Source organism: Eschrichtius robustus, chromosome 16, assembly GCF_028021215.1.
Source record: "Eschrichtius robustus isolate mEscRob2 chromosome 16, mEscRob2.pri, whole genome shotgun sequence".
Taxonomy (NCBI): domain Eukaryota; kingdom Metazoa; phylum Chordata; class Mammalia; order Artiodactyla; family Eschrichtiidae; genus Eschrichtius; species Eschrichtius robustus.
Genome location: NC_090839.1, coordinates 69,835,766 through 69,849,967, shown reverse-complemented (window position 1 = coordinate 69,849,967; position 14,202 = coordinate 69,835,766). Strand labels below are relative to the sequence as shown.

Below are 14,202 nucleotides of genomic sequence, written 5' to 3'. Positions count from 1 at the left end.
CATCCTCTTTTGTCTTTAACTGCAGATGGTATTTAAGGTGAGGGTTTCAGCCATTTTGGTGAGTTACTCAGTTCTCCTGGGCCTCTCCCATGTATACATGTTATTAAACTTTTGTTTGATGTTCTCCTGTTAATCTGTCTCAGGTCAATTTGATCCTTATACCGGCCAGAAGAACCTAGAAGGGTAGAGGGAAATTTCTCGCTCTCCGACAATCCTCTGGGCCTAGTCTAGACCTTTTACTATATTAGCTTTGCCAGTTTTCAACACTGATTTTACCCAACCATCTGTTTTCTCCACCTCTTTTCCAGGGTTGCTGGCAATAATCTCATAAGCAGGCTGTTCATATGCATCACAAATTCAGGCCATCAGCTGGGCCATCCCTACTCATCCCTAGTTGATTCCCTATAGGTTTCACCATAGCAGCTGTTGCAGCCTCCTCCCCTCCCCCACAAGCCTCCAGAACCTGGGCCTCCATCTCAGCAGATGCCTTCACATCCACAGGAACGACCAGAATGACAGTACCCACCGTGAACTTTCTCAGCTTTTCTCCCTTCCCCCTCAGATTTCCTCTCACTTTTCCTTCTGGATTCAATCAGAAGTTCTCAACCAGGGGCAATTTTTCTGTCTCCCCACATTTGCCAGTATCTGGAGACATTCTTGATGGTGAGGACCACAGTGGGTGCTACTAGCATGTGGAGTGGGGGAAGGCTGGAGATGCTGTAAAACATCCTACAGGCCAGCCCCTCACAACAAAGAATTACCGGGTGATAAATGTCGGTAGGCTTGGGGAAACGTGGGTTAGAGATGGTCTCTTGGCTCCTGCCCTACTTGCCTCTCTGCTCTCCCTGTTCAAGAGCATTCTCAAGAAGGATATAGCACCTGAGTTCTTGCCTCTTCAAGACCAAATCTGGGCACCAACCAGCTTGGCCACTGGCCCAACCTGACCGGCTCCAGGCCAATGGTGGAGTGGGGCATAGATGGTCTTGTGCATCCCCATTTCCCTTTAATGCTTTATTAACATCTGTTTTACAACACTCACTACAGAAACTACAGCTACTTGTAAACACATCTCTCTCACTCCAAGGGTCAGAGCCATATTTTATTCATCTCTGTTTTCTCCACAGCACCAAGCTCTTTGCATTGCATTTGGAAGGTGTTCAATAAATATTTATTGCATCAAATTAGATTAGTATCATTTACATTTTTATCATGCTCGGAGCATCTCTTTGAAAGGTAATGGAAGCAGAGAACACAAATGCCAGTTAAAGCAAGAGCTTTTGTGTTTTTGTTCCTGTGGAGTCCAACTGAAATGCTTGCTATTGCTACTTTGCAGTATATTTACATGAGCTGCCAGCGGAAGTTAGCAACTATTTTAAATTAAGGTATTTTTACTATAAATGACTAGGGATTTGAGAGAACTCTTATTTAGAGAAACTCTCTTATTTTTAAGACTCTTCTTCATTGGTTTTTTCTTTAATATTTATTTATTTATTTACTTATTTGGTTGCATCAGGTCTTAGTTGCAGCAGGTGGGCTCCTTAGTTGTGGCTCCAGAGCTTTATTGTGGCTTGCAAACTCTTAGTTGCAGCATGCATGTGGGATCTAGTTCCCGGAACAGGGATCGAACCCAGGCCCCCTGCACTGGGAGTGCAGAGTCTTAACCACTGCACCACCAGGGAAGTCCCTTCATTGGTTATTGTAAGTGGGAAAATGTTTCATTTTCAACCTGGAGAAATATGCTAATCTTTCACTTATTAATCATAGTCTATAATCATAATCTATAAATTATAGGCTTTCCATTTTCATAGTGGACAAAATTAGGCAGAGGCTTAGAAGCTTAATAAGAAACAAGATTTTCTAATATCGTTCTCTTTCCAATGTATAGGTAGTCTCAGACTTTTAAAAACTGGTAATACCTGAATTCTTTTAAACTCTCAAAATTGAGAAAGTCAGCCAAGGGTCTATTCAACTTGGCATTCCCCAGAAGGGCAGATTTAAGCAAAAGATGTGACATTTGAGGGCTAAGGGTCTAATTTCATTTCTTTCTACTCTGTTTAATATGGGATTTTACAAAACTTACTTAATTTCCTAGTGCCTCAATTTCTTGACATTGTTCTTGCAAAGGACTGGTGTGAAAATATTTTCAAAGAAATAAGTTAAATATTATTTTCTCTAAATTGAGTTGTCTTTCTTCCACTTATGGCTTAAAATTGTGGATCATTACTTAAACGTCACCCTCCAGGGACTTCCCTGGTGGTCCAGTGGCTAAGACTCCACGCTTCCAATGCAGTGGGCCTGGGTTCGACCCCTGGTCAGGGAACTCGATCCCACATGCCATAACTAAAGATCCTACACGTGACAACAAAAATCCTGCATGCTGCAACTAAAGATCCCAAACATGGCAACAAAGATCCCACATGCCACAACTAAAGATCCAGCACACAGCAACAAAGATCCTACGTGCCACAACTAAGAACCGGCGCAGCCAAATAAATAAATATTAAAAAAAAAAAAGTCATCCTCCAAGTGAGGTCTTTCCTGACCACTCCATATAAAATTAAGTCCCGTCAATACTCTATATTCTCCCCTCTCTGCTTTATTTTTCTCTATAGCACATACTTGCTTATTGTCTGCCATCCCCCACCAGAATATAAGCTCCATTAAGTCAGGAGTTTTGGCTACTTTGTTCACTGCTTTACCTCCAGCACCTAGAATGATGTTTGGCACACAGTAGTATACTCAATAAACATTTATTGTATGAATGAACAAATTATGCAAATCTAGAAATTACATATGCTATAAAGCTATCAAAGGCATGAATCAGATGTAATTGAATCAACATGGCTACATCTCAAAAGCATGTATTTGAGTCAAATAAAAGCAAGTTGCAGGATAATGCATAAATTTCCTCATCTGCAAAACAGGGCTGGTAATAGCATTGTTATGAGGATCAAGTTAGTTCATTAGTGTTAAATGCTGAGACCAGTGACACAAGCACTCAATAAATGTTAGTGGTCATCATTATTATTGCTATATCACTGATGATAAACAGTTCACATGAAGTAATACTACTAATTTTGTATGATATAATCTAATTTTATATAATTAAATAACTAATTTTAAGACTACGGAAGGATGCAGTATAGACCAAGCTGATTAATTCTGTGAGGAGAGATAACTCAGATTAGAATGACGGTCAAAGAGAGTATTAACTTCATCTGTCATGCTCTAATATTTTAAATGTAAATGATACATATAACTAAAAAGTAATATTTAGAAAAGTTTAGTCATATTTCCTGAGACATAATGACCTTTAGGGCTAGAAGGAGAGGAAGAGAGAATGGAGAGATGAATTACTTAGGATAAGAAAATTTTTTAAGTTTTCTATTTTATTTCTGAAGTGCTTCTTGAATAATCACTGCATGGATAGGATGCCCTTAGCCTAGAATGAAAATAACCAGAGAAAAGAGCCACATACATAACTGATCCAGGGTCCTGGATGGATTACATGAGTTAGTTCTGATAGATTGGAGGAAACTATCATTAACACAATCTAAAAGTTAGAAATAAATTATTCAAAGCCTTGTGTCATTACTTACTGCAGTTTCAGCCACTCTTCCACAAATGGAATGGAGAAGAATTCTGTGAATGTCTCCCCTATCCTCTTTGGATTTTGACTGGTCACGATGCCATATGTTTGATTAACAAGAAAACAATAAGCAAGAATTCAAGTCAATTGTTGCTATTCTGCTGGCAAATTAACACTATTGAACCCTTAGGGTCATGGAATATTCAAAGACGTGAAAAACTTACTTGTATAACCATTCGGTCAGAAAATCACAGGCAATGAATTTGGTTCTTTTCCTCTAAAGAGAGAAGAGAGAATTAAATTATATTCTTTGCCCCCATGTTTAAGGTGGACAAAGGAAGAGGGGTTAATTGATTGCCTGTGTTAGATGAAATATGCATAAGTCCTTGGTGAGGTTTATAAGCACGTCAACAAACAATAACTCAGGCAATGTAAAGAATTCTGACAACATTTCTCTAGTCATCTTTGGGTAAGGATATATTCTGACTATATTAGCAGGGACTAATAAAAGACAATGCACATAGTAGGAGGCTTATTACATGCATTTTGGACTTATCTCAGAAGGATTTATTTAAATCTAGACGTTGATTCAGAGTAAATATATTTATTGCTTTCCCCCAGTCCACTCAGATCTTCAGAACAGCAGCACTTCGGGTCTGGGTGCCGTTGGCCAGTGCACTGACTCTGCCAGCTGCCCACCCATCAGCCCCTCTCCACTTCATCCTTATTACCAGAAACCTGATGACAATCAGTCCAGGGGAAAAACTACATTTCCCAGCCTCCCATGCAGCAAGGGACAACCATATGACATAGTTCTGCTGTTTGAGATAGAAATGGACATGTCCCATGGATTTCTGAGAAAGTGCTACTTTCTTGATTTCTGCTGTCCTTTTCTTTGAAGTTTCCTTCTACTTCTTTCAGTCTGGAACACAGATGTGGGGCTGGAAGTGGAGCAGCACCTACCAGCCAAGAGGCCAAAAGCAGGGGGTTAGAAGGAACCTGGGCCTTTAATGACTTCTTTCAGCCACTGTACCAGTTTGCGGCTGACCTACTCTGGATATCTTGATACGTAAGGAAAAATAAACTCCATTTGGATTATTGGCACTGTTCTTGAGTTTTCATAACATGAAGTTGAATGCAGTTCCTAGGTGATAGATAGCTAGTAAGCCACAAGAGAAAGAATGTCCTAGAGTAATGGGGGACAAGGCTCGCAGAACAGCAATGGAGTGGAGCACCGGGTATCCTGCCTCCTAGTCCCATTTAAAGTGTCTTGTAACCCAAACAGAACCAGTTAACTCCTTTTAGAAGACTGTTATGGGACTTCCCTGGCGACGCAGTGGTTAAGAATCGCCTGCCAACGCAGGGGACACGGGTTCGAGCCCTGGTCCGGGAAGATCCCACATGCCATAGAGCAACAAAGCCCGTGCGCCACAACTACTGAGCCTGCGCTCTACAGCCTGCAAGCCACAACTACTGAAGCCCACGCGCCTAGAACCCATGCTCCACAACAAGAGAAGTCACCGCGATGAGAAGCCCATGCACCGCAGCAAAGAGTAGCCCCTGCTCTCCGCAACTAGAGAAAGCCCGCGCGCAGCAACGAAGACCAAAGGCAGCTAAATAAATAAATAAATATTGTTAAAATAGCAGGGGCTAAGAACCAGTCGTTGGTTACCATGTCAAGAGATCCATCCCAGGAATGAAGGCAAGACAGACTCTGCTGGAAATTTTCTTTGCCCCTCCAGGTGTACCCTTTACCACCACACTCTGTGCCTTAGGAGGCTGATTTTATGGTTCATATCAACCAGGCTTGTTTACTCGGTTGTTGGGTCCAGCCACTGGGAGGTACCAGCAGGAGATCCGAGAGAGGGAAGAGAGAAAGGCAGGGTATAATGGGTTGAGCTGTGTCTCCTCCCAGCCCCTTTGCCCCAAATTCATATCCTCCCACACTTCAGAAAGTGACCTTATTTGGAAATTGGATCATAATTAGTTAAGCCCAGCCACTCCTGAAGTACACAACAACTCCAATGAGAGTGAACAAATTTGGGGTTCTATTAGTAAGGAAGAAGGGTAGGCCACCAATGGCAGATTCCTAACGACACTGTGCTAGACCCTGGATCCAGCTATGCCTGAAGCCAAAATCCCCTGGACCTTTCAGGTCCATGAGCCAATATATTTCCTTTTTTCACTCAGCCAGTTTGTGTTGTTTATTGCTTGCAACAGAAAGAGTTTTAGTTACTATTCCTTTCTTCTCCCATTGGCTAACTCCATTTGTCTTTCAAGATGCCTCTTGGGGGCGTCCCTGGTGGCGCAGTGGTTAAGAATCTGCCTGCCAATGCAGGGTACACAGGTTCGAGCCCTGGCCCGGAAGATCCCACATGCCGCGGAGCAACTAAGCCCGTGTGCTACAACTACTGAGCCTGCGCTCTAGAGACTGCGTGCCACAACTACTGAGCCTGCGCTCTAGAGACTGCGTGCCACAACTACTGAAGCCCGCACGCCTAGGGCCTGTGCTCTGCAAGGAGAAGCCACCGCAGTGAGAAGCCCGCTCTCTGCAACTAGAGAAAGCCCACTCGCAGCAACCAAGACACGACACAGCCAAAAATAAAATAAATACAATAAATAAATTTATAAAAAAAAAAAAGATGCCTCTTGGAAGCCTTTCTGAGCATTCTTACCCTCTTCCGTTTAGAGTAAGCTCCTCCCGTCACCTCCAGTTCTGTGTGTCCCTCTGTCATAGCACCTCAGATGTAACTGTAACCTAACTGCCAGCCCACATGCCCATTTCCTCTATCAAACTATAAACTCTCTGAGGACAGGGGATGTGTCTTCTTTTTCTTTATGTTCCCAGTGCTTGAGTGCCTGGCAAAGAGTAGGTGATCAATGAGTGGTGAGTAAGTGAATGAATGACCTCACCATTCAACTCTCAAGCGAAAAAGCAAGAAGAAACTCATGCACAAGAATTCTGACATTTATAAGTAGGCATTGCTAATAAATTCTGGACAATTTCTCTTCACTTTCTTCCCCTAAAATGTTTTATTTATTAGGGGAAATATTTTCTTCTTCTTTTTTTCTTTTTCCCCCTTTACTTTGAAATAGCCAAATTAGCTTTATAAGCTTAAATAAGGTTCAAAAGATTGCTGTAAAATTGATTCTCACCAAAAAGGAAAGTGCTACTTAAGATTTTTCACTGAAAGCTTTATTATAGCTGTTAGTAAATAAAATACTGGTGCCTGAGTTGCTGGAGATGCAGTCTTTTACCTCACTGCTGATAGCCTTTTATTAAAAAATAGAAACACTGCTGACCATGGTAATAAAATTAAATGTACTAGACCATGTAATGGGGTCTTCTAAGTCTGCATTGCAAGAGTAAGATTCCCCTTGAAAAGCTATCTTTAACCAAAATAAGAAAATACTTGTACAACAATGCAAATATGTATCTAGCATGAATTGCCGTCTAATAATTTAAACAATCCAGCAATTGTAGGATGGCAGTGTCTCTCTCTCTCTCTCTCTCTCTCTCTCTCTCTCCTTACAAAAGATGCATTGTTCCCTTGGCATTTACTGCACCGTTTGGTGGTAAAGATTCCTTCTATGAAGGGAATGCAGCTTGACTTACTCTATTACACAGACTTTAAAAATAGCCAAATGGTCTGATGTATGAAGGTCATGTAGACAGATTTAATCATTTTGATGCAAAGAAATAAAATTGAAGAAATTGTGTTTTCCTTCTGTCCTGGGCAAGTGTGGACGCGCTGTGCATACTCAGACACACAGAACAGTGGGGATATTGTTCAGCTGCTGTTTAGTTTAAAAATTATCTGCTGGGAGCTGAAAGAGAGAAGGGAAAGCAAATGAAAAGTTGTGGTGAGTGACGAGATAAGAGAGGAAGTAATAGAGAGAAAATTAAAGAGCGAGATTAAGAAAGCGTGGGCCCTGGGGTTTATGTCATGTGGACAAATACACGGAGCTCAGGATTGTTAAAGGGTAAAAATGTCCAAGTTTGGGTGAGCAGGGTGATCGGTTAAGGCAACCTTATACGAGGTTAAAAAACAATTTTTAAAAAATCCAGAATTAAAAGGAAAAAGACTAAGCGTCAAGGGATAAGGCATCATCATGTCATCATGAATCTGCAACTTTGTTGTGCATCCAAGAAAACAAGATGGGTGGAGAGCAGGATGAGTTGATAGACTGGTGGACAGATAGCAATGAAGCAAATAAAGCAAAATGGTAACCGTGAAATCTAGGTGGTAAACATGTGGGTGTTTACTCTGAAGTTCTTCCAGCTCTTCTACATGTTGGAAAAAAGTTTATAATAAAACTGAGGGCAGGAGAACAAATCATAAAAGACTCAAACCCCAAAGACAGAAAGGGCAGAAATCAGACACTATTTTGTACCAATTTTTATGCTGAATACACATATAGGAGGCAGACTGGAGGACTGAAGATGGGGAAGAGGAACAACTCACATTAGAAAGCCACTGACGCTCTTCCAGTAACTAATGCAATTTCACCCCACCAAGGTCAAAAGCACAGGCTGTGAGCTTAGTGAAGCATGGCTGGCTATAGCATGGTGTTGGTTGAGGCTCTTTGGGTCTGCAAGGGAGAGAAAGCTGCTCGGGTTACCTTGGTTACTGGGCTTTTTTCAAAAGTGCGTTTAGGCTAGACTTTGCTGTAACAAGCACCCCCCAAATCTGAGAAGCTTATGCCATCGATGGTTTCTCCCTCGTGTTACATGAACATTTCCACCAGCGTGGCTCTCTGCTCCACGCGATCTTTGCTCTGGGCCTCAGGCTGACAGGGCAGCCTCTCATTGAAATGTTGCTGGCTGTCATGGCAAATGACACGAATATGGCGAACTATGCTTTGACTCTTAAAGCACATTTTAAATGACACGTCCATTCATTCCACTGACCAAAGCAGCGACGTGGTCAAGCTTCCCTTAGGGAGAGGCCACAAATATTTTTGAACAATAATATAACCTAGCACAGGGGTTACTGTAAAGGTAGAAGGAATGTGAGAATTCCTCTCACCAGGGGCAGAGCCAGGTCTCGGGAAGAAGCAGACCAGCGTCCACAGCTGTCCAGGCACGGGACAGGTTAGCCAGTGTCGTCCACCAGTAGCTTGGTGACCCAGCAACAGTTCTGCTCCTAACTGTACATGGAACTCAACTTTTTGGCCGTGGCTTCTTTCTCAACTTGCTGCTGCTTTTTCTGCTGCTGTCTCCTAACTGGTTCTTCCTCCTCCTCTCTCTGCTTTGAGGTCTGCTGACTCATGGCTTTTCAAGCTTTCTCCTATCTCTGCTGTTTCTCCCCTTCTACCCGCACTATGATCTGCCCTTTCTCTCTGTTGTCTGACATCCTCACGCCCCAGACAGGAGAATCTGATTGGGCTGGTTAGACACTACCCAGGATGGACCATCCCTGGTGGGCAGAGCAATGCCAGGCCATTTCCCAGCCACTTGCCATTCCTGAGAGGCTGCCCACAGGGCCTGAAACTTATTCCTGGCTCAGTCACTTGTGGCCAGAGTGATGGGGACATGGACAAAGCAGGGACAAGGGCCTGCAGTTATGGCTGTGGGCATGGCACCCACTTAGAATGTCATGGCCTCCTTTCCCACATAGATATTCCCCACAAGAAACTTCCAGATACCCGAGACCACACCCCTCCCACCCAAATATGACAGAACTGAACCATAACTATAATCCTAGGAACGAGCACACACACCGGCGATAACCAGATGCCAACATGCTTATCACAGCAAACTTCAAGCGGGTTCATTTTTTTCCCCACTGCATTAGAATTTCATTAGTGAAAAATAATGCTTCTCAAAAGAAGTTAAAAATATAGACTTGTAACACAAAATGTTGACCAAGACTTCCAGCATGAGCCACGTGGCCATTTCTAAAAGTGTTTTTGGTTTAAAAAAGTAACATTAAAGTAATTCTACCACACCTTTCCTGCCAGAATCTATTTTTTCCACTCCTTAGAAATTTTTTTCAAACGAAAGCTGATGGTACTTCTCATTTCCCTCATTAGTCAAGGCCAGGAAATGGAGTTTCTTCCTTCACTGACCAGAGCCCTTGCACTTTTTAAAAGATATTCGGGTATTTTTTTTTTTAATACTAGAGTAAATAACTATTACATGGGCAAGGAATATAAAAAGAAAAAAAAAGGTTTTGTTTTACTGAATTATTCATAGTAGAAAATTTTAATGCCATGAGATCATCAAAGGACTTATCAGGAGTTAGAAATAGTTTCCTGATACCAACTGTTGTTTACAAAACTCTTCACTGTAATGGAATTTGACGAGCAAACAAAGGCAAAAGGGAAAATTTTACATTGCATGGGGTAGGATGGGGAAAGAGGTGGAAAGCCTTATCACCTCTATCCAGATTCTGCATTTAATCTGTATGTAAAGCTGAGATAAGGTTTATTTTCAGCCATCATTTTATTCTTTTATAAAACTCTTGATTTCTTTCCAAATTAAGCAAGGTACACTGTTCCAGTTTGGCCCTGTTCAGTAAACATTTACTGAGGACCTACTATGTGCCAGGCCCCATGTTAAATGCTAGAGATGAAGAAATGAGTAGGGCATGGCCCCACTGTGGTTATTAATTCAATGCCCAACAACCACCCCCAAGCTGGGTAGTAGCTGTGATGAGTATAGAGGATAAACCCCATCTCTAGCTCCGGGTGTGAACCCTGATAAGGTAATCCAGATGATCCCACCTCACCTGCCACCTACACCGAAACCAATCCGGTCCACATTCATCCTGACCAAAGGGATTCACTGACCCAGGATGGACACATTATCAATTTCAGAGTGATAAGATGTGGGAGGAGATGTGCTGGGGATTCTGGGAAACCATTTCATTTGCTTTTCTGAAAGCGCTTGAGTATTCTCTCCTTCTGGCTGAGGCAAAGCCTAGGACAGTGGCCATTGCTGTGTTACTGTTTTGAGGGAAGACAGCTTAAGGATAGAGCTGACTCTATAAGAGAGCAAGCAGAGAGACAGAAGAAAATCAGGTTTTCAATTATATCACTGCGCACCTGAATCAAACCAATCCTGAAGCCTTCCTTCTTTATCTCAGAAACTTCTAGTTTCTAGCTTCCTGAGCCAGTAAATCCCCTTTATTATTTAAGCCACTTTCCTGCTAGTTGAAACATAATGAACTGTAGCCAAGATAGCTGCCCAGTATCCCTTCTGCATTCTTTTGGTAACAGTGCCCTGAGTTCCTATTGGGGTCCACCCTTCCCAACTCTAAAGCTGTGTGCCTTGGGTAAGACTCCTTCCATTTGCCTAACAGCCCACTAAATCCCCCTAGTTCCAAGGATTGATTCCAAAGTAGGTCATTGACCTGAGCCAGTTGGATTAGAGAGAAACTCTAGGAGAGACTTTCTCTTCCTCTGCTACCCCTGAGCCTTATGAAACGTGGGATGGTGCCACAGGGGAGGGACCGTTTGAGGGTGGAGCCAAGCCAGAGGAAACAGAATCAAGAGACAGAGGGGGAACCAAGTCATGAAGACATCACTGGGCCCCCAGATCAAGCTGTAAAGGAAGATCTCCCCATGGGCCTCTTGTCTTCATAAATAAACAAACAAAAAATCCTTTTCTACTTAAGTCAGTTAGAATGGGGTTTTCTGTCACTTGCAGGACCTGCCTCAAGGAGTTAACACCAGCAAATATGGGAATGTTAGCTCTGTATACTTAACACATCCAGTTGAAACAAACTCTTGAGTTCATACTACTTTTTACTGCTAACAATAAACCTCACATCAAAAACTGCTTACAGTAAAAATCATTAACTTTATACTCTGAGTGCCCAAAATATATTCAGAGATGCATTGGAAAGAATTTCTGAGTGAAGTTTATCACAGCCACTAAGCCAGCTATGTTTAATATAGCAGTCCAATTAAGTTATAATTAAGTTCTGATCTCCTGTGTTTCAATTAAGCTAATCCAAAGGCATGGCTGAATGTCAGGGGATCAGTTAAGAACATCAAGCCGACTGTAATGTCTAATCTTTATAATGATATTTACATGTCTCAAACTTAATTTACTCCAGTGGAAGACAACCCAGTACCTGAGAGAACAGGAATGGTATTATAACCTTTTAATCAACCATCCATCCAAAGAGACTGCTGAACATCTATCTTAACAATTGCACAGTTGATTTCCTGCCTTAAAACCTTTTCCCCCTTCCAACTCACATAGACTCTGGCAGCCCAGGGGCACCAGGGAAGGCAGCTATCACTATAAATGGAAGATCAGGAAGGTCAAGGTCAACAGAGACTCTGTAAGTAATGGCAAGTCTTCGTGAAAATTCGGCTCCCACGAAAACTCCTATGTCAGTATTGAAATTACTTGCAAAACTAGCTTCACAGTCATGTCTCCAAGAGACCAAAGGGTCTGGAACATTCCCTTCAAGGTATGCCCTCTGCTTAGAGAAGATGGAGAAGATGTGTCAGGGCCTGTGCAAAAGGAAGCTTCTGGCAGAGGCTCTGATGGTATGTCTGTCCTGATCCATCTCACGATTCCTGCCTGAAACTGGATTTATTCTTTCTTTCACTGTCAACCTGGACCCATCTCTCCTCTCTCTGGTTTTTCACTTGCTGACATCTGCCTCTCTGAGTCCCTTCTTCAAACACAATTCTTAATAACAACAGCTACCCCTTACTGAGCTAAATGCTGTACTCACATCATCTCATTCAATCCTCCAACAGCTGTGGGGATGTGGGTACTATGATTATCACCCTCCCATTTAACAGATAAGAAAACTGAGGCTCACAGAGTTTAAGGAATCTCCCCAGGGGCCCAGAGGGGGATTCAGGGCCCCTGTCCTGCAAGAGCATCCACCTTTCTCAGCCTAATCTTCACCACCCAAACCCCATGTGGCCAGGTTCAGCCCACATCTTCCTTACACACTGCCCTCATTTCCAGTCTTCTGTTCCAGGTCTAAGGAACTTTTTTCCAATTTAATTTTGTTCTTATTTTATTGCTACTTTTCACCATAGCTGTGCCAGTCACTGAGCTAAATGGTTTAAATACATTATCTTATTTAATTCTCATAAATTCCCTATGTGAAGCAATTATTGTTATCATTATTTCCATTTTACAGGGGAGGAAACTGAGGCTTAGGAAGGTTAAGGTTACAAGGTCACAATGCTAGCAAGGTCCAAGGCCACATATCTAGGAGGAGGTAGAGCTGGGCCTTAAATTCAGGTGAGCATGGCCCAAAACTCCATGCTGAGCTTCCCTTAGACAGCCTCCCATGTAATGACCACAGCAGCTACTACTGTAAAAATCTGGATAGTTCCAGGACTTCAGAACCAGGGTCAGCAAACTTTTTCTGAAAGGGTCAGATAGTAAATATTTTAGGCTTGTGTCCCAGCTCTTCAGCTTTGCCACTATAGTACAAAAGTGGCCATAGACAATATGGAAAGCAATGGGTGTGACTGTGTTCCAGTAAAACTTCACTTACAAAAACAGATGGCGGACCCCAAGGGCCATAGTTTGCAGCCCTGTGCTTCAAAACATTATCAGCAACAGATAGATACTCTTTCAAGTGGAAGCATGGAAAAATCCATAGTACTTGGTTTCTGACACAGAGGTTTGACTTCAAGAAAGCTCTGTTTCACCTCTTCTATTTTCTGGATAACCCTTTATTCTAAGGGATTAACAGTTTAAACATCCTTTAGGTCTAAGACTAGTTTATGACTTGGGTTTTCTCTTCCTAAAAAGTAGCAGGAGAAATGCAGGTCTCTATACAACCAAGAAGTTCAATGACTTATTTTAAGATATGTTCTTGTGAAAACCCAATCAATTGAATCTTATTTTCCTTCGTTTTAAAAAATGGCTTCCGTGCTCCACAATGAGAGGCCGCGACAGGGAGAGGCCCGCGCACCGCGATGAAGAGTGGCCCCCGCTCACCACAACTGGAGAGGGCCCTTGCACAGAGACGAAGACCCAACACAGCCAAAAATAAATAAATAAATTTTATAAATAAATAAATAAATAAATAAAAAATCACTAACTGTGATTCTAGCATCTCTTTAACACTTGGCGGTCTCTTCATATTGCATTGTCAGGTTCTGAGCTCACCATAATTTCTGAGAGTTATGTTTAGATTTTTACAAATAAATATCATTTCTTTAAGGCACTAGTATTTTAAGGATGAGGCAAGTCCATCCTTGGCCATGTGTAATATCCAGAAAGTAGTAAGAAGGATACCACCTTCCATTCACTCAAGCAACAGTTGGTCACCCAGAAGGGGCCATGGGAAAATGACATTCCTTTCACAGACTTGTTCTTTTCCAAGATAATGTTAATAGTGTCAACAACAGTTACATGTAATGAATGCCTTCCAAGTGTCAGGCACTCTTTTAAATTTTACTTAACTCATTTATCCTCACAACAACTACATATTATTAGGTTCTTATGATTATTCCCACTTTACAGATTAGGAAATAGGGGCACAGAAAGGCTAAATACCTTCCCCCAAAGTCATTTAAGAGTAAATGGAGGGCTTCCCTGGTGGCACAGCGGTTAAGAATCTGCCTGCCAATGCAGGGGACACGGGTTTGAGCCCTGGTCCGGGGAGATCCCACATGCC

General features: G+C 42.2%; 1 protein-coding gene across 8 annotated transcripts in view; it reads right to left on the bottom strand.

Annotated features, from left to right (window-relative positions):
* The window catches only part of IQCK (IQ motif containing K), a 129,238-nt gene that overhangs the window by 83,860 nt on the left and 31,176 nt on the right, over positions 1 to 14,202 (bottom strand). For all 8 annotated transcript variants that reach the window (XM_068525189.1, XM_068525190.1, XM_068525184.1 and 5 more), the window contains 2 exons: positions 3,814 to 3,866; positions 3,600 to 3,677 (listed from right to left, as the gene is read on the bottom strand). In XM_068525189.1, the coding sequence (XP_068381290.1) occupies positions 3,600 to 3,677; positions 3,814 to 3,866 (131 nt within the window). The remainder of the gene's footprint in view (positions 1 to 3,599; positions 3,678 to 3,813; positions 3,867 to 14,202) is intronic.